Genomic DNA, 23,851 nt, shown 5'->3' on the forward strand with positions numbered 1-23,851 from the left:
GCACGTGTTCCTGCCTTCCTCCTCCGTCCTGACGCCTGCTCTGCCCTCCCCTCCTGTCACAGCTCTGCTCTCATGGCCCAATTTCCTCTTCCCCCTGACAGGAAGCAGGATGGAGGAGAGCTGTAGAGAAAGGCAGCCCCCAGCTCAGGGAGGGGGATAATTTTAGCAGAGAATCCCTGGCAGAGGTAAGCAAGGGGGAAGGGAGGGGAGCTGTGAAATTCAACCTGATGCTCATTCAAGGGCGGGGTGGGAAGGACATGCAATCCGGGTCAGAGACCTTGCTGCTGCTCTGTAATTCCCCAACTGTAGCACCCCTCCAAAAAGCTCTCTTGTGCTGAAAATGGGTACGTTGCTTGCTCCCACTGTTCCAGCAATTTCCTAACCTGAGACTGTGTATCACTTCCTCTCTTGAGGAAGGCCCCTTTCTCCTTGCAGTGTAGTCAACCAGGGTCGGCATGCTTTTCATGCCCTTCCCTGTTTGTCAGCCAATTCCCTCCTCTCCCCCTGGTGAGATGCTTCTCAACTTTTTGCTCTTCCTCCTCCATATTCCTCACCACTTCCCCCCAGGTCCCACCAATGCTTCCCACCAAGACGCTCCTGCAGAATTTCCTATCTCTCGCTGGGCATTCATGGCCCATCTGCACTTGCACACTTGCCTCTCCAGGCACACACTTTAGATACACTGCGCCCTAAGAACTTCCTAACCTACAAAGCCCAGTGCTTAGATCTCCTTCATGTTGCTCTGAATTCTCTTAAAATCCATGTCCACTCCACAAAGTCTTAAATCCAACTTGGGACCATGTAAATTCTATAATCGTGACATCCTCCTAATCCAACCCAATCTCTTTCTCCAGCTTTCATCCCATAATCTACATAATCCAGAAGCAACACTGCTTGCTAATGACTCTGGTCTCATCTGACAATGAAAAATCCCAACGCTACTGTATTTTGGGCAGTTGCCTGCGATCATGACAACTCAGATGGGCCCACATCCGTGTATGTAACAAAGGCCACGGCAGCAGAGTAACAAGGGTGCTCAGCTCTGTGTACACCTCATAAGGTGGTGAGGAATGCTGTAAGGGGCTAAGGAAATGGGAACATGTGGACTTCAGAAGATTATTTGTGGAAACAGAGATGTCAGGCACACATCAGTAATAAATATGAGCATTTATTTGGCACCTGAAGGTATATAAAATCCTGGCAGTGGGAAGTGGAAAGGTTCTATGACCCAAATACTTCCATATCTGGATCCAAGGGCAGGACTTCGCGACAAGTCTCCAAACCACCTGGCTCGCTGAACAGTTATTTACTGAGCACCTGAACTACTACAGACTGAGCACTGTGCCAAGCACCACAGGAGGTACTGAGGAAGCTGTCTGGCACAGGACATCTGTCTTCAAGAGTGAACGGTATCAGTGGACAAAACAAAACACACGGAAAAGTCTAGAGTATAAATACTAAACTTGTGTATATTTTAAAGGGAAATTTTGTCCCAAAGTAGGATTCTAGCTAGGGTGGTTTTCTTCCTTCCTTTACCCTAAAACGTTTATTGAAGACCTATCATGTGCCAGGCGCTGGGTACACACTGGAGAACAGAAGAGACAAGGGGTCTCCCCTCAGGGAGCTTACGACCTACTAGGGGAGACAAAAATGCACATGTGAAGCAAGCAAACACATACTTATAAGCTGTGCTAAATGCAGTGAGGGGATTAAACAGGAGGCAGCAATAAAGAAACACGGAAGATTATTTAGAGAAAGAAAGGTCTGGGGAGGTGGCATTTAGGTCAAGACTTGTGAGGTGTGGAGCTCAGTAAAGCCCAGAAGAGTGTCTGTGATGGTCCAGCGCAGGGAAAGAGCTCAGAATGTTGGAGAAACTGAGAAGGGGCTGGGGCTGTCACTTAGAAGGAAATCAGCATTTTATGAGGTTCAAGGGGGAAGGTAGGAGCCCTGCAGACCAAGGTGACAAGTCTGGACATTACTTGAGGTGTAACAGAAGTCCAAGCAGGGGAGTGACATGATCAGATTTATGAAGACCCCAGACCCCAATCTGCCGTACAGAGATTGGACTGGAGGGGGAAGTACAAGCGGAGGCCGTGAAGAACCGGAAAGGTTCATAGGGCACAGATGATAACATAGAGCAACAGTCTCTCTAAAATGGAGACATTCGGGAAGGGGAAACAGGCCACATAAAATCAAAAGGGGATTTGATACTGAAACAGAAAGCAGGAACAAGCTACTACATGACATCCTGGAGCAGCCAAATGATCCCATTAAGTAGTATTTTAGGCAGATTTGGTGGCAGCATGACAGGGAGGTAAAGGGGGAGAAACAGGAAGCAGGGAGATGATAAGAAAAGGACATTTCAGAGGAAGAGAAGATAAGGGGACAGGTATGAGTATGAGGAAGCATACCGCTCTTATCTGCCTCTGCTGACACTCTCTGCAAGGCTCATTTTAGTAAAAAAGCTGAGAGAGAATAACTGATTAAAAGATCTTTGGAACCTCCCTGGGCAAAGATCAACGAGTTCCGGGTACAAGGCATCTAAGCTGTAACCTCTCCCAGAGGCTGGGCTCCTTGAGCCCCAGGGAGCCAGCAGCAGACATCACCGGCCTTCCGCTGGGTGGCCTTGTGGTGGCGCAGGGGGGCGCACAGGTCACGACCACACATGCGGCGGCACAGTGTACCGTTTGTGCCGCCCGCCCTCTCGAGGCTAAATGCGGCTGGGGTATGAAAGACAGACAGGAGATGGCCTCTGAAACATCGTAACTAATAAAAACAACTAATAAAAGCAATCACCAAAGCGCTATCTACAGAAGCCCTGAGGGCGGGAACTGAACAGCAGCCTCGAGGAAACCCATGTGCCCTCTCAGACACTTGGCTTCGCGCACAGAGCGCACAACACCGGCCGCCAGGCCAGCCAGGGAGGCGCCTGCTGGACTGGCAGGCAGGGGGGAGATGACGACACGGCAGGGGTGTGGGGTGTGGTGCGCGCGATAAGCCTGGGAGATTCCCAATCCCTGAGGGGGAACAGAAACCGTGCGTCTGAAGAGAAAAGGCCTCCGTGTCTCCGGTGCGGCGTGGCCTCACGTGGGAGGGTGGCCCGGGAACAGGTAGAGGTGGCGGCACAGGGTGCTACAGTACTCCGACATCTCCTTGCAGCGGTGGAACTCTGTGCCGGGGGCGTAGCCCTCACGCTCCTTGATAAGTGCGTTCACCTGGAAAGAGAAAGCGGTGGTCCAGTCTGAGACCCTGGTGTTTTCTTCCATGGTCCTGGCACAATAGGCAGGGTAGAGACGCTACAAGGACGGTGCAAGGGGGGAGGCGGAGGAGGGGGAGGGGGAGGAAGGTAGAACACCGCGCAGATGGCGGCTCCTCACCTTAACAAGCATGTCGGCCACGTGCGTGTCACAAGCCCTCTCAGAGAACACTCGAGTGAGGGCCTCAATGTACCAGGAGCCCCGTTTGGTGTTCCGCATGGCAGCAGTGCCTGCAACCGGGACGGTATTAACCACACTGGAGGTCACAGGACCCCTCACGCAGCTGGACGTCCCCAGCTAGCCTCCTGTGGCACCCTGTACCCTCCCCAGTCAGAGAGCCCAGCGTGACGACGCGCACAGCTAAGAGAGTGCGGCCTCGGACTCTGGGGGCTCAGGATACCTCTGAGGCAGGCATAGCCGCAGATCATGTCGGAGCGCGTGGGCAGCCGCGTCTTCAGCAACTCCTCCTTGCCGGCATCGCTCTCCTCGCACTCAGAGGACCCTGCGTGGGTCTTTCCATCCTGCTGGTCAACCCCACGGTCTGTTTCGTCTGTAGCAAAGGCAGACAGGATGCACAAACACGTTATTCCCTCCCATCACTCTGGGGCCTGCCACAGGCAAGCCAAAGTTCCCTACAGCCTTGACCGGGAAGAGCCGTTTCCAGCTGTTGCCTCCAACCTCTGCCTGCTGAATTTAAAAAAAAAAGTCATTATCCCTGCCTCAGCACGCGCCCATTCCTCGGGGGAGCACCCAGAGGCCCAGCACCATGCTCAAGCATCTGCGCATGTGCACGGTCCAGGGTCTGCGCTCTCTCCATGCTGTGTAAGATGGAAAGTGCTGATCAAATACTCCTTGTAAACAGAATTAAAGATCACACACTCATGATGGACTTGTTCAATTAGCAATGTACAGGGCAGTCACAGTGCTTTTTACTGCAAAACACAAATATTGATAAATGCAGCTTTATATTAAAAAAACAAGTTAATAAACCAATATGATTACATGCACGCTATGTAAAAATCACCTCAAATCTATGTATCAATTTAAAAAATTGTGAAACTAAATATACTCAGTTTCCAAGGTATTCTGGTATATTTTTAAGTTACTAACTTCATAAACCAAATTGTAGCAGGCATCCAAGATTTAAGAGAAACTGGTAAGAAGAAAAACTTAAAATTGTGGTAATTTGACTATCTTCTTCTATATAATTGAAAAAGAACACCATTATTCCATTTTAGCAGTTCCTCAACATACCCTGAGTACGTCAGCCTCCTGACGCAGGCTGCATCCGTGCCCAGACATGGTCTTATTTGGATGTTGCACTTTTATTTTGGAGTAGGGTGGGGGTGAGGTGAGTAGGAAAGACAGGGCGGGAGGGAGGACCCCCAGCTCAACACCCTAAAACTAAGAGAGTGTGCTCCTTTCCAGTACTTTCCGCTCCACGCAACACGCAATAGCCTAAATGGCAAGTGAAGCTTGAAGAACTATGGGGAAATGACCAAAATTCACTGATTCAACAAAAAGTTATCAAGCAACTGCCATGTGCCAGGCACTGCTTTGCATTAAGCCCGAGGGATGTAGTGAAGGAGAGTCTCCTGCCCTACAGAGCTGACGTTCCGCTTTGGGAGCCAGTCAACCGGGGAAGGGAGAGTAATTTCACGAACTAAGTGCAACAAAAGACAGGTGAGCTCAAATCTTCAAAGGTCATCTCTTGAAGGATTTACTCTGAGACAGAAGATTCAGATTACCCCAGGAAAGAGCAATTTCTCCCTATCCAGATCTGACATTATACACAGATCGCTGAATATAAGAGGAGAAAATGATCACGAGTGTCTTCATTTCATTTTGCCACTAATACCTCCTGAAGGAAATAGGCCAAGCTAAATGTGTTCCCTCAAGGAAAAAGAAGCCTCTTTCCTGCCCTCATGTCTCAGATCTATTAATCAATAAGTTTTATTGCTTCTTCCAATAACACAATATCCCATCTGTTTTCTGTGTTATTGCTACAGCTTTTTAGGAGATTAATTTTTATCCCTTTATTCAATATTTATTAAGTGCTACCATACATCAGGCAGTGCTCTGGGCCTGGGCATCCAGCTGGGGACAGACACTAAGTTCCTGTCCTCACATACGCTTTCCTCAGTGCAGCTCCCTAGCACGGTTATCGTCCTGGAAAAGAATTCATCACATTATTTCTTAAGCTACCAACAGCTCCACACAATGATCTGAAGTCCAAAATCCGTTTGACTCAAGATTTATCATCAGCTGGTTGTACCTCCCTCAGCCTGCCTTTTCTTACTACACACCCACACAGATGCCCAGTTTCGAAATCAGATCTGGGCAGACTTCCAGCCCAGCACATTTTGGGGGGCGGGTGGTCCTTTTAGTTCTGCGGTGCTTGTGGTCTTGTTTCAACTGAAAGCCCCTCTTTAGTACTCCACACCTATCCAGATCTTCTCATTCTGGGTCCAAATTGAGCCTTACTAAATTAGGTCTCTACCAAATGTGTTCAAACTAAGCCAACTTAAAACGATCCATTCCCTACAGCTTACTCGTTCACACATACGGTTTGTATCTTACTAATTTCACCCTTGCTTGAGGCCTCTGAATTATTCTCAAGCTACCTCATGTACATTTGCTTTCTCTTTCTAGTTACTGGTAGGCTATTTGGAGAGACACCACATTTCTTTTCCTATTTTTTAGAGAGGAGCAGTTAGAGAGCCCACACATTTGCTTTTGCTTTTGTGATAGTGCCTAGTGTAGGCACGTTGTAGAATCTTAATAAATTATCTTCTTGATTTTAGGATGTTATTAACAGTATTAACCATTTACATTTGTTGAACACACAACAGACAAAAAAATTCTTTGTATGTTAGGACAAAGTGACCTTGAAGCCAAGCTATAAGCCCCCTGAGGGCACTAACCATGTTATAACGGCCATGGGTGGCATTTTCTGTGGATTTACTATGAGCCAGGTACTGTGCTAAGCAGGCCCTTTAAATGTGTGATTTTTTTCACTCATCACAACAACCTCATGAAGTAGGTCTGATCATTATTTACATTTTATATGGAGGAAACTAAGGTAGAGAGACATCAAGTAACCCCCTAACTTGACAGAACTCTTAAGTGGTAAAGTCAAAACGTGACTGCAAAGTTAGAGCTTCCCTCCAGGGTGAGGAGTATGCCCGCATGTCTTCGGAGCCTAGTCTTGGAGCCCTGGCTGCAGGTGAGAAAGAAGGGGGACAGAAGCGGCTCAGGGACGAGTAAGAGGCAAGGCCCGGCCGGAGGCTTCGGCACCGCTAGCCTGCACGGCACAAGGATGACGAAGAGGCAACGATGGAGCGCAGATGAAAAGAGGGGAAGAGGGATGCGGGAAGGAAAAGAGGAAGTGAGAGAGAGACAGAAGAGACCCAAGTTCCTCAACGGCAGTGAGTAACAAAAGCCAGCGCAGCAGGGTTAATAGTGCAGAGGTGAGAGTGCTCAGGAAGGAAGGCGAGGCACTGAGAAAGAGTCTCGAGAAGAGGGTGTGGCGGCGCACAGAGAGCTGACCAACCTGAGAGCCAGGGGCTGCCCAAGTCCCAGCACACCCCATGCATCGGGAGACACTTACAGAGCAAGAGAGGCGGTGGCAGCAGTGAACAGAAGGAGGTGCCCAAGGGGTCCGCTAGCACCTGAGAGGAGCAAACAGGACAGTGAGAGCTGGTGGGAGGCCACCCGGGAGCCACCACCCGGGTGCCGAGCTGCCGGGGCACTCACCTCCGCGGCAGGCCTGGATGAAGAACATTTTCGGCTTGTTCTGTAGGTTTGGACAGCTGGCATTGTCAAAAAGCCGAAAAACCTCTTGAAGCTGCCAGGAAGAAAGGAAAGAAAAGGGGGTTAAGTAGCCCGCAGGGCTTCCTGAGTCCTGTATTTGCCACAGCTGCCAGTACAGGAAAGACGGGCAGACAGGACAGGGAGTCACCGAGTTGGGACAGCCGTCGGAAACGAGATGACACACACCTGAAGCAGTTTGCCATCCACACCGTAGATGCCTCCCTCCACACCGTGAGAGAGGAGAGCCACTATGCAGGAGTCAGTGACACGGTGGGCAGGTAACAGGGCAAAATTCTGAAGTTTCTCTTGCATTTCCTGCAGGAAAAACACCTTTTAATGTTGTTCACTGTAGTCTGCACCAATGCCATCTTTTTTTGGTGTCTGAACCCCTAAGCTATTAGAAGATGAGATATGTTCTGTAGATTATGTGGCCACCGATAACAGAGGTCAGAGACCCCCATGAGAGGTTAAAAGTAGCTACGGACTCATCAGAAAAATGCATGACTTCAGACACAGAATTCTGAATATAATTTCACAAAATTCACAAAATTCAGACTCACTGAGATACATTAAGAATCCCTGGACTAAAGCAAGCTACTAATGAAGCTAATCAGGAGCTAGTTAACTTTATCCACTCCCTAGTCATCAACCAAATTAAAAAAAAAATTTTTTTTTAATGTTTTATTTTTTTCTGTGAGAGAGAGAGACAGCTTGAGGAGGGGAGGGTCAGAGAGAGAGGGAGACACAGAATCCAAAACAGGCTCCAGGCTCTCGGCTGTCAGCACAGAGTCCGACACGGGGCTCAAACCCACGAACTGTGAGATCATGACCTGAGCCGAAGTCGGACCCTTAACCGACTGAGCCACCCAGGCGCCCCATCAACCAAATCTTTTATAGCAAATTGCCCTGTATAAAAATGACACAAGGAGGACCACCAGGTGAGCTAGGAATGAATCAAATCCCTACCCAGCCATAAGGAAATAAGCTGCTCTCACAAAGGGCTAATGGGCTCATAACAGAGAATAACAGCACTTCTAGGCTGTTTTCAGTCTGAGATTTTAAGTTCCCAGAAACAATGATGATATCTGTACAAAATGCTCAGTCCAGGGAAGAGTACGCTTTATGGAGAATTAAGCACAGGGCCATGGCTACATACATGGGCTACAGGGTCAGACGGGCCTAACTTTGGCCCCTGAGTTCACACATTAGAACCAATTATTTGGCCCCTCAAAGCTCTACTACTCATTTTCTAAGAGGGTAATTAAGAGTAAATTTTTTCCCAAGTTTGTATAAAGATTGAATGAAATACTACATAGAAAGGATTTAGAGCTATGACTAGCACCTGCTGCAAAGATCTGCCATTATCATAACATGCACATCTAATAAAGAATAGCGATGTCGTTTCTCAAAGAAACCTACTACCAGTCAACTTTGTAGTCCAACTTAAGAACCCTGTGTGTCATGCACCACATGGCCATACATGAGTATCACTCTACCTTAAACACCCAGCCCATCCCACAGCAAACTATATAAAACAGTTTAAGAATCCAATACATACAAACTATTAAATCTAGGTCTCCCTCTACAACTTAAGAAGTCTGAATGGTCCCTCCTATTTGAGATGAGCAGGGAGAAAGCAAGTTCATTCTGACTATGAATTTTAACATAATGAACACGAATATACTATCCAGGCAGAACAGTTATCATGCATTCAGCCCCCAATAAAAAGCACACTCATATAATATATTTCTTGCAAGTTCCAGAAAGTTGTAAAAAAGGCAAAGTCTTGGGCCCCAGCAAACTCTAGGTGATTCTGACATTATAAAGTTTGGGAACTACTAATCGTTTTGTTCAGAATACTTCTGTTTGCAGCTAACGGAGACAATTATACAAAAGACTTGAAAGGCTGCAACTAACCTGGATATGAAGAACTTGGCTTTACTGAAAAGTATGTTCATTTTCTGGGCAAAGAGAGGCCAATCATAATATTGGAAATCTTATGGCAATAAAGATATCCAAAATTCATTTATTTCTAGAATATATAATCTCAAGAGAATATATAAGTATGAATGTTCTTCTGGAGTGACCATAATAGAACTGTAACACACAGTAGCTGAAGTTAATTTTGCTGGAAGAAGTCAGTAAAAATACACACTTGGCACCTACTCAGGAGCATTTTGAACTTAAGTGCGACTATTAGGCCAGTAAACAGTGGACAAAAAAGCCCAAAGTAAGAACATATACACTTGGTAACTGAATTCAATGGCACTAAACTGATAAACGGGGGTTATTCATTTGGGGAAAAGTTTCTAAATATAGCAAAGCTTAAAACAGGATCTCTTATTTATTTCTGATAAAATTACAGTATTTCTAAAAATAGCAGTGTTCTTAACTGGAGGTTGGGGAACACAAGAGAATAACCTAAAAAACCCTCTGAAATGATATGCAAAACTTTATGGCTAGCTACATTTTCCAGAGATGACCCACAGCATGTCCTTACACTTTCAAAGCAGTCTGTGACCCAAATGTAAGTTAAAAATCAATACCACATGGTAAAAGTAAATCTGCCACTTTATCTCATTTCCCACTATACGATAAACCGTAATTCTAGAACTAGTAACCTCACGCGGAGGTGCAATGACAAAAGACTTTGATGACCAAGAAGAAAACTGAAAACCTCTACGAGCAGTGAGAATACCAGTGTGCTGTCCAGCACCGTCAAACTTTTAAATGCAATTTAAAGTTTAAATTTAAATCCTCTCTGCCTAAGACCCCTCTCCCACTCCTCTGTGCTTCAGGGGCTTATATCTTTTAAGGCCAGCTCAAGTTTCACACAATCCATTTATCCTTCTGACCACATCTACCAAGGGGATGGTTTCTTCATCTTACTTCAAACTTTTAAATGCAATTATTTTTAAAGTCAAAAAGGTGTAATAGGGAGGGAAAAAAATACTTAAATCTTTTTGGTTTTCTTTGCTTGCCAAATAATGACATGGAAAAAGAGTTGTGTCTCTTGAGAAGTCCTACCAGGTGGAGAGTATGCCCAAAGACGCCCAAAGAACCAAATTATCATAACCACTGTAAGTACCTGGTTGTAACTGTACTGAGAGTTTGACTGGCCACTGTAGGAAAATGACTGTGCAACGTCCTCCTCACATCTGAGTCTCCAGAGCTGAAGACTAGGCTACAGGGAGGGCTATTCCCCAAAGGTGCAGTTCTATGCCTTTTGGTCTTGTTAACTCTAATCTCCTTCTCAAAGATTTCATATTCTTATCCCTTAAAGTATTTCTCCTGCACAAATGCCCAAATGTTTGGTCCTGATTTCTCTGAGGCCCTCGATTCCTTACCTAATCTTTCCCTCTCCTGCTGTATGCAGTCATTTCACCACCAAGCGCTGATAGTACAATCATGCCATTACACAATTTTCCACACACATTCTTTCCCTCTTGGTCCACTATTCTCTCCAGGATCCCAACATCCTGTACTCCCATTATGATATAAACTCCAAACGGGCTTCCCACTGGTCTCTACTTCATGCTTCACCCTGAATCATCACTGTGAATGTATCACCTTTATGTTAAAAAAAATTACTAACAGTTTTCTAAAACAAGGAAGTTCAAGGCCCTGGGATTCTGGTCCCTTTAGCTCCAATCTTATTTTGGGGACTTTTTTGCCGTAGGCATTTGGTTTACCCATTAAGTCCCTAACATCACAAACACATTTCCCATCTAGAGGCTATTCTCTCTGCCTAGGACCCCTCTCCCACTCCTCTGCGCTTCAGGGGCTTATATCTTTCAAGGCCAGCTCAAGTCTCACACAATCCATTTATCCTTCTGACCACATCTACCAAGGGGATGGTTTCTTCATCTTACTACTGTAGAAGATGTTGTCTACTCTTGCTTGGTCCTTAAGAATATAAAGGAAAGTACTTCCTTTTTTGCTGATGTCAAGACTACTTCTTCTAACTGAGGTCCTGTGAACTCAGGAATCTCATTAAAAAAATTTCTAGTAGCAAACATAGTTCCTTCTAAGCCATTATAAAGTGTTCAAAATTAATTGATATTTCTTTATTTTATGTTTATTTTATTTAAATTAGGCTCCATGACTAGCATGGAGCCCACTAAGGGGGGTGGGGGGGAGGTTTGAACTCACAACTCTGAGATCAAGACCTAAACTGAGATCAAGAGTAGGATGTTTAACCAACTGAGTCACCCATGTGCCCCTGATTAATTTTTGAAGTAAGTTCTTTGCCCATTATGGGGCTTGAACTCACAACCCTAAGATCGAGAATCATATGCTCTACCAACTGAGCCAGATAGGTGCTCAAAATTTACATCAATTGCAATTTGAATTTTAGAACAATATAACCAGAGAACTAGAATCCAATACGTACTTCAATCTACATCAGGTTTAGCATAAATGGGAATGTTATTTGTGAAGTGGGTTCTCAGGCGCACCAAATCTGCTGAATGCCTCTGAAAAGCAGTAGTAGATAGTGGACTTGGTGATTTAGGATTGTATTTTTTTTTTTTTTTTAATTTATTTTGAGAGAGAGAACAAGCTGGGGAGGGGCAAAGAGAGAGGAGGACAGAGGATATGAAGTGAGCTCAGTGCTGACAGCAGAAAGCCCAATGTGGGGCTTAACTCACAAACCATGAGATCATGGCCTAAGCCCAAGTTGGACACTTAACTAAGCCACCCAGGCACCCCAGCATTGTATTTTTAACTATCAAGAGTGTAAAATACCTTATCAACTGTATACAATTTGGAAAACTAGGACATAATAAATTCCTAGTAAAAGGAATAGCTAGAGGGCACCTGGATGGCTCAGCTGGGTAAGCATCTGACTCTTGATTTTGGCTCAGGTATTGATCTCATGGCTCGTAAGTTCGAACCCCTCCATGGGCTCTGTGCTGACAGTACGGAGCCTGTTTGGGATTCTCTCTCTCCCTCCTGGCCTTCCCCCACATGTGTTCATGCTCTCTCAGAATAAATATTTAAAAAAGAAAAAAAAGGCTAGATCAAAACCTCTAGAGAAACATGAGTAACATTCATTTTGTTAAATGGCATTCTAATAGGATTCCCTTTGTAGGAATTATGGCTGACATCGTACCCTTATTCCCTTCATGCCAGTAGACCTCTTAGGAAAGCATATAACCTACTTGATCCAGAGTCACAGGCTCTACTGACTGAGCCAGCTAGGCACTGGGAGCATACAGCCTACTTGAATGCTCGATGACTTATAGAAGCTTTTCCAGCCAGGGCTTTGAAGCAAGGATGGGTTTACTTTTCTGCATGGACTACTATTGCAAAGCTGGTGAAAAGAGCATGTAAGTAACAATACTCAGGTATCTACTTTTGAAACTGGCCTTACCAAAAGTACAGCATGTACACAGCATCTCACAGAAGACAGCTGAGAAACAGAAATGAAGACCACAGACAATGCTGAAGACAAAGATTTCCTACCTCAACAAGTCAAAGTGAATTTCCTAGGAACTTTGATTTTACCACTGACATTCCCAAAGGCAAGTCTGAGAAAGTACTAGGATTCTGGAATCAAAATAAAGAATCAGCGGTGGGGAGACAGGTTAAATAGGTGATGGGGATTAAGGAGTGCACTTGTCACCATGAGCACAGGGTGATGTATGGAAATGCTGAATTATTATATCGTATACATGAAACTAACGCTGTATGTTAACTAACTGGAATTAAAATAAAAACTTTAGGGGCGCCTGGGTGGCTTAGTCGGTTAAGCGTCCGACTTTCGCTTAGGTCATGATCTCGCGGTTCGTGGGTTCGAGCCCAGCGTAAGGCTCTGTGCTGACTGCCAGCTCAGAGCCTGGAGCCTATTTCGGAGTCTGTGTCTCCCTCTCTCTCTGACCCTCCCCTGCTCACGCTGTCTCTCTCTCTCTCCTAGAAATAAATAAAACATTTAAAAAAATAAAATAAAATAAAATAAAAACTTTTAAAAAAGAGCAAAAGGATAGAAACGGGAAAAAGATGAAAATTAATATCTATTTTCCAATAGGCTATAATCAATTTCAGAACAGAAATATCTAAAGGCAACTAAGTCAGCAGTATGGCTCAGTAATTGGGGTTAACAGGGAAACAGGGAATAGCGCATAATGAAAATGCTTGTGATTTGTAGGAATCTAGTCCAGAAGTAATCTACCCTAAGATCTGTCTTGTGGTCACACAACTGGTAAGGGTAAGGAATTTTCCCATGTTAATTTATTAAACTGCCAAGGATAGTTCTGGCAAACTTTCATTTGCAAGAATTTTATCTGCCAAAGTAATCTTTTCAACAATAAATGGACGTGTAAGCAACAATATCCACCAAGAAGCAAATGTCTTATGTCGTCACGGCTTAGAAGTATCTTTCCTGATTGGTTGGGTGAATCTCAGTGTCTCCTTACCTCCTAAGTGACTGGGAACCAAATTTCTGAACATGAAAGAGTTAAGAACCCAAACCGGGACTGGCACTGCTCAGGGAGAGCACAGTGCCCTAGAACTTAACACTGAAGCAGGTGGCTGGCCTGAATTCTTTTTTTTTTTTTAAAACTAGATTGCAAGGCGAGACACAGAACAGAATGAGTAAAAAGGTACAAAGAAAAATAGAACTTGGGTGGCTCAGTTGGTTAAGCATCCAACTTTGGCTCAGGTCATGATTTTATGGCTTGCATCGGGTTCTGTGCTGATAGCTCAGAGCCTGGAACCTGCTTCAGATTCTGTGTCTCCCTCTCTCTCTGACCCCGCCTTGTTCGTTCTCTCTCTCAAAAATAAACATTAAAAAAATTAAAAACAAACAAACAAAACAACAACAAAACCACTATAACTTGAGTAACACCTGAGTAACATCTATCCAGCAGGCAGAGAAGCAGTGGATGTTCCTGGCCCCAAAGTGTTACCCAGCCCTCCAATGCACGCATTAGATGTACCTGTGCAGTCTGGTCAAGTAGAACATGGACTTTGTAGCCCAAGAGCTTGAAGAGGGTAACCAGAGTGCTGTGGTCCACATCCCCTCCAGAGCGAAATTCCAGGTCTTTCTCTCCAGTGAAGTGTACATTGCTCAGCACCAGTGCCAGGCCACGAGGCCGAGACTGCAACCTATAGGCCTGGGGCAGGATGGGGGTGTGGGGGAGGCCAATTAGAGCTTCCTACGGACAGAAACTATGTCTCCCAAACTAAAAAAACAACACATTTCAAAAACACAAAGCCACCATATTTTTGTTAACCCCACCAGATCAATATAGAGAAATGCCCAGAGAAGATAACCAATCAGTAATGATTTTCTAACTAATAAAGCAGGAAGGAGATATACACGCAAAATAAGTTCAGATGTCCAGGAAGGGTATCCCACTTCCCAATTCTTCCTCTTGCATTCTGCAGGACTCACCAGCTGGTAGTGTGTTTGATAAAACTCGGGAGTGCAAGGCTTCACCTGAAGGCAGGGAGGACCATCTCCATCGTCTAGGGAGTGTTCCACAGCATCTGTGGCACAGAGAGCCAAAAACTAGTGTGCAATCTATGCGTGAATCCCAGTACTTCCTTATAACTTAAGGCACCCTGCTGAACTGGGGTTTTAATAATTAGTGGTTTCACTCACTCCCCAAAATTATAAAATCCAGGAAGGCAGAGACCCTATGTGCTTTTGCTCTCTGCTGGATTATCTGCCCACATACCGTAGGTACTTAATCCACTGAATGGGATATCTGATAAAAGCCTTGTTCCAATCAACAGGCTACTCAGTCAGCGGGCTAGTGGCCCAAAATGTAGTCTTTACTCATTCTAAAGTAAGGAGCTTTAAGGAGCCAGGCCACTTGGGTAGGAATTTCCTACCAGTACCTGCGCTAAGGGCTGAGTGCTGTAGAAAAGTCATCTGTGATGGAAGGCAGCAGCCCAACCAACACCCCATTTAAACTTTCCTGCTAGTCCCTAACGAATTCACCGAGGGGACTGTTCCTGGTATGAATATAAATAGGAATCGTGCTAGGGCAAAGTCAGATACCAGTCAAGAGAAAAGCCAATCTGCAGGATGTGTTATGTATGCCATTGATTCTCACCTGGAGACAGGCGGAGCTGCTTGTGAGGGGGACAGGACTCACACATCGGGAAGGGGAGACTCCAGTCGTTGTCACAGCTCAACTGTAAGAAATCAGGACCCATCACGCCAGGCCTTAGGGAGATGGTCCAGTCTGAATAAAACCATCATCTAGTCTCCCCAACCCTGTCTCAAAAATTCCTTTCCCACCAAACGAATCCTTTGCAACACACCACACGTCTAGGGCTCCATACCGGCGGGACTGCATGCGGAAGACCAGACAGTGTAGTGAGCAACAGATCCTCCAGGTGACCCTGCTTGGTCTCTCTCAGGGCCACGCAGAAGGCATCAAAGGCCTGGGGACCCCTCTTGGGCAGCAAGTTGAGAAGTTCCACATTTTGGCTGAAACTGCCCACTTTGGCCTAAGATAAAAGAATACAACATGAAGTCATATTTACTTATCCAGCTATAATTCTCTCTCTCCAGACGACCTTCCTCGTAATCTCAAGAATCCTTTTACAGGAAAAATACATGTATGGTGGGAGGTCTTTCCTATTGTTCTTAAATTACATGTCTTTTCTGTTTAAGGCTTTAAGGTATAAGGGCATTTTCATTTCCCTAGCAAGGCTCAACATCCTTGCCACACTTTGTCATGTTCCCATGACCAATTTGTTTATTTGGTGTTTTTCTTTTGCTTACGAATACCTGAATGTGCTCCCTCATTTCCAAAGTGATGATGTCCTTCTCTAGGAGGTGTTCTAACAGTTCACTCAGCAAAAGCTGTTTGGCCAGCACCACTCGGTTCTTTTTCAGTGCTTCCTGATGGTCAGGATGCATGCCACACACTCCCAATATCCTACAGATTAAAGGCAGAGGGAAAGGCTGTCAGGTACAAGATTTGGCACAAAAGAGTGGAGTGGAACAGGTATGGGTAGAGAGAACAAAACGAATGGGACCTGCAATAACCAATATTAGGCTTATTTTATTGGATCTGGTTAAAATCAAAGCAGTATTGAGCAGTAACTGGTCATAAGGAAATAATGTATAATTTTTTAGGGAGTATGTTCAACTGAGACCATCTTCTGAGATGAATAGTCAGTCTAGGGGAGGGAAATACGTATCTTGACAAAAATGATACACACAGAAGCACACATATATTTATGAGAAGAAATATTCCTCTGACAGACCGATTTTAATTAAGAGATTATTCCAGGGGTGGCTGAGTGGCTCAGTCAGTTAAGTGTCTGACTTCAGCTCAGGTCATGATCTCGCAGTTCGTGGGTTTGAGCCCCGCATCGGGGCTGGGCCTGAAGCCTGGACCCTGTTTCAGATTCTGTGTGTGTTCTCTCTGCCCCTCCCTCATTCGTGTTTTGTTCCTCTCTCTCTCTCAAAAATAAATATTTAAAAAAAAAATGTTTTTAATTAGGAGATTATTCCAGAAAACCTTTTGTATTGTTTATCTAGGCTGCTAAAAGTGATATGTTAAAAATGATTCCGGGTGAGGAATAAAATAATTTAATGCAATGGCAAAAGCTCAAGCCAATCACTGGCTTTAACAGGAAATAAATGAGATAGGCGCACACACGCACATACTCTGTAGCCCCCTTATGCCAATTTTACCTATGGTTTTTAAAACTTAAGTTTCTGTGACAAAATGATGTTAGAAATAAGAACTGGGTAAGTAGAAAGTATGACAGAAAGTCACAGTAAATACCAATGACAAACACAATCAATATAACTTGAGATCACTTTAAAGAGTTAAAGCATAAAGGTGAAATTGTTTTGGTAATTTAACTTAATAGAGATGTCTTTATTTCAAGGATTTTTTGGTTTTGTTATTGGTTTGGAAAGAGACTAACTTCTGCTTATGAATTTTATAAATTTTTTAAAATGTTTTTTAAAATTTATTTCTGAGAGAGAGAGAGACAGCATGAGCAGGGGAAATCAGAGAGAGAGAGGGAGATACAGAATCTGAAGCAGGCTCCAGGCTCTGAGCTGGCTGGGGCTTGAACCCATGAACCATGTGATCACACCTGAGCTGAAGTCGGACGCTTAACTGACTGAGCCACCCAGGCGCCCCCACTTATGAATTTTATAAATCCCATTTCCAATATGTATCTTCGCTGTGTCTAGTTTATGTTAACCCCCAGCTCACCAGCCTTAGGGAGTTCCCAAAAGGATGACAACAGTAAGGGCCTGATGACAGCGGGAAAGGGATGAGATAACAGCTTCATAATTTTAAAGCTTATTTAAAGATGCATGCTGATTTCAAAGATGTTAAAATGTGTGTGTGGGGAGAGCATGGAATGTGCATCTTAGGATCAAATACTATACATTTATAGGATGCACTTGGCTTAACTCTGGGTTAGAGATTTATAAAGGCAGGAAAGGCAGAGTCCTGGAAGAGCTAAGAGACCAAAGAGGCTGGCATGTGGGATCTTAAGGCAGAGGAAGTGATTAGCAAAACATTCCCAACGTTGGAAGTGGCCAACATAGGTTAAGGTTAGAGTCTGGGGCAGTGATGTTTGAAACTCCATTTAAACTTCAGGTTTCTGTTTATGAGAAATACGCCTATGACCCAAACCTTCCGTAGAAACCCGCTACAAAACATCTAAAGAAATCAAAACCCTTATTTAATCACCTTAGGGGCACCTGGTTGGCTCCGTCAGTAGAGTGCGCAACTCTCGTTCCCGGGTTTGTGGGTTTGAGCCCCACGTTGGGTGCAGAGTGGGTGCAGAGATTACTTTAAAAAGAAAAAATCTGGGGCACCTGGGTGGCTCAGTCGGTTAAGTGTCTGACTCTTGATATTGGCCCAGGTCATTATCTCACAGTCAGTCGTGGGATTGAGCCCTGTGTCAGGCTTAGCCTGCAGTGTGGAGCCTGCTTGGGACTCTCTGCCCTTCCTGTGCTCTCTTGAAATAAACTCTAAAAAAAATTAAAATAAAAAAATCTTTAGGGTGCCTGAGTGGTTCAGTCAGTTGAGTGTCTGACTCTTGATTTCAGTTTGGGTCATGATCCCAGGGTTGTGAGATCAAGCCCTGCATCGGGCTTTGTGCTGAGTGTGGGGCTTGCTTGAGATTCCCTCTCCCCCTCTGTCCATCTCCCCTGCTCATTTTCTCTGTCTTAAATAATACATTAGTGAGTGGATGAATAGATATCTTAAAATTAAAAAAAAGAATCACCTTAGAAAATACCAAACTGGTAACAATGATGGTGCATATGAAACACCGGTAAAAGTAAGTGTTTCAGGCCAACCGCAAGACATCACAGCTGGAGATGCTGGTATTTACTTCCTTAGGATACATATCGCTGGTGGAGCAGGTTTACTCCTTTCTTCCCTTAGTTTACCAGCAGCATTTCAAACTCTCCTCTCTTGGTTTCCCTGATACTATTCTCTCCAGTTCCTCTCTCCAGAGACTGTTCCTGTTCTTTCACAAGATCTTTAGCCTGCCCTTGAATGCTGACATCCCATTAGGAGACCTCCCCACCAAAGGGCCTCTGCCTATTCAATCTCATCCATACTCAGAATTCACTGACTCCCAGTTCTTAATTCTTTCAACTTCTAGACTTAAATTTTCAATCAGTAACTCATTAGGTTCAATCCCAAGCATGATCCATTCTCCACCACACACCTGCTCCTTGCTGCATTCCACTTTAGGGCGAAAGTCACAATTGTGGACTTTCCCAAAGTAATCATAATCATCTAGAACTTCAGGACACAGACAGAAGGGGAGGAAGGGAAAGGAGGAAAGGACCAAAGGGAATTCTTAAGTCTTGATTTTGTGTCTTTCTTTAGGATCTGGCTCCAAAGTCCTAAATTAATCTTCTGGGTCTGGACCACGAGGCATTAAAATGTTATCCAGGGGGGCGCCTGGGTGGCTTAGTCGGTTAAGCGTCCGACTTTCGCTTAGGTCGTGATCTCGCGGTTCGTGGGTTCGAGCCCCGCGTCGGGCTCTGTGCTGACTGCCAGCTCAGAGCCTGGAGCCTGTTTCAGAGTCTGTGACTCCCTCTCTCTCTGACCCTCCCCTGCTCACGCTGTCTCTCTCTCTCTCCTAGAAATAAATAAAAAATATTAAAAAAATAAAAACAAATAAATAAAATATTATCCAGGGTGACGCCTGCCATGAAATGATAGAAGTGGGGCAGAGGCGGAGTCACACTCGGAGTCTCGGAACCACCTTGCCCTTTCCAAGTACTCAAACCCTGAAGCCCGTGTCAACTGCTTTGAAAACCTGAACATGATACCCAAAGCAATACATGTCATGATACAGTCAATCCAAATCAAATGCACATCAGGGAGAACTGCGAGGTCTGCAGGTGTCATCCGCTTTTAAGGGGACAGAGCAAAGTTCCTCATACAGGAGTTCGGGGAAAGAAAGGATGGAGAATCTATGAGAGAAGCCGAGATTTGGCAGGACCGGAGAGCTCCTCATGTTCAGAGCCCCCTGGGGTTGGACAAAGCAGGCTGGGGAAGTCGGCTCAGAGGGGACAGGGCCAGGAGGAAGCCCGCCGCTCGCGCGCCCCTCGGGGGCTCAGCCTGGCCTTTCCAGCCTGGCCTCCCACCCTTGGCTGCACGGGCGGACACAGCCGCTTCCAGGGGCTCCGAGGGGAGGGGGCGACAGGGCCATGATCCGCATTCCCTTCCCTGGGCCCAATTAAGGACCTGCGAGACCCTCCCTCACTCACCTGCGCCCTCTGTCAGCGGCCATTAGCTCCTTTCGGTACAGGGCGGGCCGCAAACCCGCGCTCGGCGCCGCCATTTACCGCTTTTCCCGGGCTATGCGCGGACCGCCCACAAGCCAAAGAAACCGAAGGCCCTCACACCCTCTGCGTCCCTCCCCCGTCCGCCGGCGCACAACGCGCCTGCGCGCTGCTTCTTCTAGCTCCACCCACAGGCGAGGACTGCCCCGCCTCTGCCGTCGCCAGTGCGTGCGCAGGCACAGAGCCCTCGCGCTAGACGCGCCGTCCAATGGCGTGAGAGAGCGCTCTTGGCGGAAAGGGAAGGGGCGGGGGGAGGCGAGGAACCGCCCCGTCCTACGCCGGAATCCGATTGGTCGTCGGTTCCCGCGGAAATCACGGCTCCCTCCCCGGCGCCTCCCACCCTGTTTCACCGCCCATTGCAAGGTTACTGAGACGGGTTTGGCCGGACTTTTCACTTTATTGAAGTTAAACTGTTGGGGCCAGGGTAAGGAGGAGATAGAAGGCACTAGAAGGCGTTACACAGATACCACACAGTGGACGAAGACCTAAGTGGGGAGCGCACCCCTGAGGAGGGTGGGTCAGCGATGGCCGAGCATCTCCCAGTGGCTAAAACCTACATTGCAGCCGAAGCACAATTCCAGAAAATCTGGTGTTCTCTTGGGATCTTAGCAAGCGGTACCCCGGGGGCTGGGGTAAAACGCTGCAGTCCGAGCGCAGGGGTGAGGCTTAAGCAGTTAGACATCGTGCATGTGGCTCCAGCGGTTCATAGTGGGTGATTCAAGAGGGAGCCTTAGGTACTCCGCCATCACCGGCAAGCTCCTGTTTTATCCTTTCTGACCCTTGTCCACCGTCTTAAAATCCAGGGTAGTTTACTCCACTGCTTACGGTTGGGGTGGGACCCTGCCCTGGAGACTGATCTTTAGCCCCTGGGCAGAAACTGCCCCTTACCCTTACGGAGAGCAGGGCCTATCACGGCTTTGATTAGCTTTGCTCATCTAGGAGAGAGGGCACATTCCTGGTCACGCTCAGCCTACACTGCCCGCAGACACAACTGGTCCACCATTCTGTCTCTAGGAAGTCTCCCACCTCTCTCCAGCAGTTGCCTAAGATAGAGATCGAGAGATTTGTGGATGACCTTGTATCGAAAACACAATAGGCTTTGGGATCAGAAGAGTAAATACCATTTTTATGCTATATACTAGCAGTGTGCCCCTGTGCAAATTATCAAACTCCTTTGACCCTTGGAATCCTCATTTTTCAGATGAGGGTACTAACACCTCACAAGGCTGGGAAATGAGATGAAGATGAAGCACCCAGAACAGAGGCAACATAGCGGCCACTCAGATGTTTCTTTTCTTCCTTCTCCAGATTCTCTGGGTCACTCCTCTCACACTCGTCTAACTCTGGAAATATCGGATATGGGGTAGGTCACTGAATGTTACCTGAAGACTCCAATAGTGCTATGTACATCTCAGCTGGGCAAGGCTTAGGGCAGCCTGACTCCCCTCTGTGTTAAGTTCCCCACGGGGAAACACAGTTCCCGATACATAGCAGGCACTGGGAAATGTTGGTCAAATGAATCAGTGAGTCTGGCACAGAGATGATATATCCTGGCATAGTCTTTTAGGGGGGTGTCCGGTTGTTTTCAAAGAAAACGTCATCATCAGGTTGACTAAAGCTGACATCATAGGCAGGGGGTGGGGTAAGGGGCTCCAGTTTTGGGGGCATCCCCAAGCTCTGCAGATCAGGAGCAGTGGACACAGCCCGGGGTCCCCGAAGCCGAAGGCTGATTGGAGCTCTTCCAGGGTTTCCTGAGGTCGTAGATCCCTCTGAGCCCACTCGCCTTTCCAGTCTTGGTCTTTCGGGCCCCTCTGGGTCACTGGGCTGTCCTTCCTCAAGTCCTGGGGGGATTACAACACTGCTGTAGGGGGGTGGCTGATCCAGCTCTTGGGGGTGGGACTGTGATTCCAACACCATAGCCTCTTCATAGGTTGGCACCTCAAAGGCTTCGTTGTCGCTGTGGGAGGAGAAATAAGATTACTAGTGGCCTCCTGAGTGGAGTCCTTTTCCCTTTTACTATCTTCTGTTGGCAAAAGACCCCTCCACTAACCCCTCACCCACCCGCTCATTGATACCAGTAACAGGGAAGCAGAGCTATATGCCTGAGAGACGAGAGGGACACCAGGAAAAAGGGTCCATTGTGTATTCCTGGAATTCTGCCCGCCCCTTAACTCACCGTGCATTGCTTGAGGCCCCTGGGTTCTCGGTCTGCATTGATCGGAACCCCCATTCCAGAAAACAGGCCAGGAGGCAGGCAAACAAGAAGCAGCCACCCAAGGTGAGAAAGAAATAAGCAACAGGGGCGATGTCCGGCTGTGTGCCCAGCAAAGCCAGCCCCAGGAGGAAGGAGGCGCAGCACAGGAAGAGAAGCGGCTTCTCCAGTCTCCCCCACAACTGTCTTGGCACCATGGCCCCTCCCCAGGCTCCTGCAAAAAGACACACGGGTATTGTGTCTAAACTAGCAACTGGCATGCTGGCCGGGTCAGATTCCAAAGTAACCATATCAGACACTTTTGGGGCTCAGGTTCCTCAGTCGTAAATCAAATAAATGGCCAAAATATATGACCTCCAGGGTTCCCTTCAGCTTTATAATTCTCTCTAGGATCAATAGAGTCCCAGGGTATCAGTATGTGTGGAGTAGCCAGGAAAGAAACCCAGGATCTTTCATGCAACTTCCTGTGTAATGGCCCTTCCTTCCTTCCTTCCTCCCTTCTTCCTTCTTCTTGCAGTGTCCCTTCCAGCTCTATCTTTCTACACCATCCAAGACCCAGCCCTTGCTGGCCCTGCCTGGGGCCTTGGTGCTCACCACCAAGCATCTGTGGAATCCAGGTAATGAGGCAAGCCCTGCCTTTTCTCTATAATTGTTCTGCATTGGACCTCCACCCTAACCCCCAGTTTCCCCCACTTAGACCCTGTTGGGGAGAGAAGTTGGGAAGGAGCACCATTACCCTGTCTGACCCCATCTTCCCATTTCCTCTATTCAGCCCATGCTCTGGTTGGACAGAGAAAATGTACGTGGGCCCAACAAAGCCACAGGGACACAACTATGTGAGAGGGACTCTTACAAATGGACGGAGGCCCAGATAACTTCCGATCTCTCTACACTCCACACCTGCCAGGGTACCTCAGCCTCTATGGGCCTTCACTCTGGAAGCTCAGATTTCAAGCTTCTTGTCTGTAATTAGCACAAGGGCTGGGAGGATGGTGGGGAGAAGCCTCCTGTTCCCTCTGCAACAACAGCAGCAACACCTGGTTAGCAGCACCCCAAAACCAACCCATCAGGAATTCCCTGAACTCTGCATATCAGGAAGCCACAGACTCTAGGTAGGAACCATATCCCCTTCTTGCACCCTAACCCCAATCCCTCCTACCCTTCTCACCGGCCTTAGGAGTTCCTCCCTCACCTGTCTGAAGGACTCCTCCGCAGAAAGTAGGTTGTAGGGGAGCTGGAGGAGGCGGGGGGTGGAGCCCGCTGGCTCCACCCACTTTACTGTTCCAATCCCTCAGTTCCTGCGTAGGCTTCCTCCTCCTCTTTCTGCTTACACCTGACCTGCTATTGCCCGACCTTGATTTTTTTTTTTTTTTTTTTTTGGTTTTTACTCCACCTACCGGTACCTGCCTTAATGAGAGTGCTCCTGCACCCCCACCCCCACCCCCACCCCAATGATCTTTGTACTTAAGATCAGGGTTCTATTCAGTTTCCACCGCTGCTCAAAGCACACTGTTTCTGAATAGTTTGTCTTATATTTAGGTAATGTATTTAATGCCTAGGAGAAGAGGCCAAGGTTTAATCTCTCCAGATCACATCGTGCTTTGCATGATTTGCTATGGGCATGGAATGGCGTGTCCTGCTTCAGCTGCTGCCAAAGTAGCATTTTTGTGAACTTGTTTTCTGCAGACCTGTAAGACATTTTTGTGTATGCTTCTTGGCCCATTTGACTCTTCAAAAGCCACATCCAAGGTGATGCCTACTGTGGAG

At 46.6% G+C, this 23,851-nt stretch overlaps 2 protein-coding genes across 5 annotated transcripts; both read right to left on the reverse strand.

The window, feature by feature from the left end:
* Window positions 1-1,148: 1,148 nt before the first annotated feature.
* On the reverse strand, window positions 1,149-19,916 carry CASP2 (caspase 2). 2 transcript variants are annotated; one of them, XM_039243082.1, is made up of 11 exons: window positions 19,798-19,916; window positions 15,817-15,967; window positions 15,366-15,533; window positions 15,134-15,215; window positions 14,467-14,561; window positions 14,009-14,185; window positions 7,257-7,385; window positions 7,014-7,104; window positions 3,658-3,807; window positions 3,378-3,487; window positions 1,149-3,215 (listed from the first exon to the last, which is right to left on the reverse strand). In XM_039243082.1, exons 1-11 carry the CDS (start codon window positions 19,869-19,871, stop codon window positions 3,084-3,086), a joined length of 1,359 nt encoding a protein of 452 aa, XP_039099013.1. In that variant the 5' UTR covers window positions 19,872-19,916; the 3' UTR covers window positions 1,149-3,083. The 2 variants fall into 2 exon arrangements, with proteins under 2 accessions (XP_039099013.1, XP_039099012.1); XM_039243081.1 differs by having other exon boundaries at window positions 15,345-15,533.
* A 333-nt stretch (window positions 19,917-20,249) lies between these two features.
* On the reverse strand, window positions 20,250-23,266 carry TMEM139 (transmembrane protein 139). 3 transcript variants are annotated; one of them, XM_039243044.1, is made up of 3 exons: window positions 23,253-23,266; window positions 22,049-22,298; window positions 20,250-21,829 (listed from the first exon to the last, which is right to left on the reverse strand). In XM_039243044.1, exons 2-3 carry the CDS (start codon window positions 22,279-22,281, stop codon window positions 21,436-21,438), a joined length of 627 nt encoding a protein of 208 aa, XP_039098975.1. In that variant the 5' UTR covers window positions 22,282-22,298; window positions 23,253-23,266; the 3' UTR covers window positions 20,250-21,435. The 3 variants fall into 3 exon arrangements, with proteins under 3 accessions (XP_039098975.1, XP_039098976.1, XP_039098974.1); XM_039243045.1 differs by having other exon boundaries at window positions 23,244-23,260; XM_039243043.1 differs by lacking the exon at window positions 23,253-23,266 and having other exon boundaries at window positions 22,049-22,540.
* Window positions 23,267-23,851: the final 585 nt, after the last annotated feature.

The sequence above is a fragment of the Hyaena hyaena genome, unplaced genomic scaffold (assembly GCF_003009895.1).
Source record: "Hyaena hyaena isolate Hyena2069 unplaced genomic scaffold, ASM300989v1 scaffold_220, whole genome shotgun sequence".
NCBI classification, from domain to species: Eukaryota; Metazoa; Chordata; class Mammalia; order Carnivora; family Hyaenidae; genus Hyaena; species Hyaena hyaena.

What these genes read in the sequence shown, in the direction of transcription:
- CASP2 (XM_039243081.1), bottom strand. Translation starts at nt 19,871, where the DNA reads ATGGCGGCGCCGAGCGCGGGTTTGCGGCCCGCCCTGTACCGAAAGGAG. An exon ending in TACTTGACCAGACTGCACAG is followed by an intron (nt 7,386 to 14,008) that starts GTACATCTAATG and finishes TTTTTCCTGCAG; the next exon opens with GAAATGCAAGAGAAACTTCA. An exon ending in TGGATGGCAAACTGCTTCAG is followed by an intron (nt 7,105 to 7,256) that starts GTGTGTGTCATC and finishes TCTTCCTGGCAG; the next exon opens with CTTCAAGAGGTTTTTCGGCT.
- TMEM139 (XM_039243043.1), bottom strand. Translation starts at nt 22,374, where the DNA reads ATGGTTACTTTGGAATCTGACCCGGCCAGCATGCCAGTTGCTAGTTTA. An exon ending in GGGGCCTCAAGCAATGCACG is followed by an intron (nt 21,830 to 22,048) that starts GTGAGTTAAGGG and finishes CTCCTCCCACAG; the next exon opens with CGACAACGAAGCCTTTGAGG.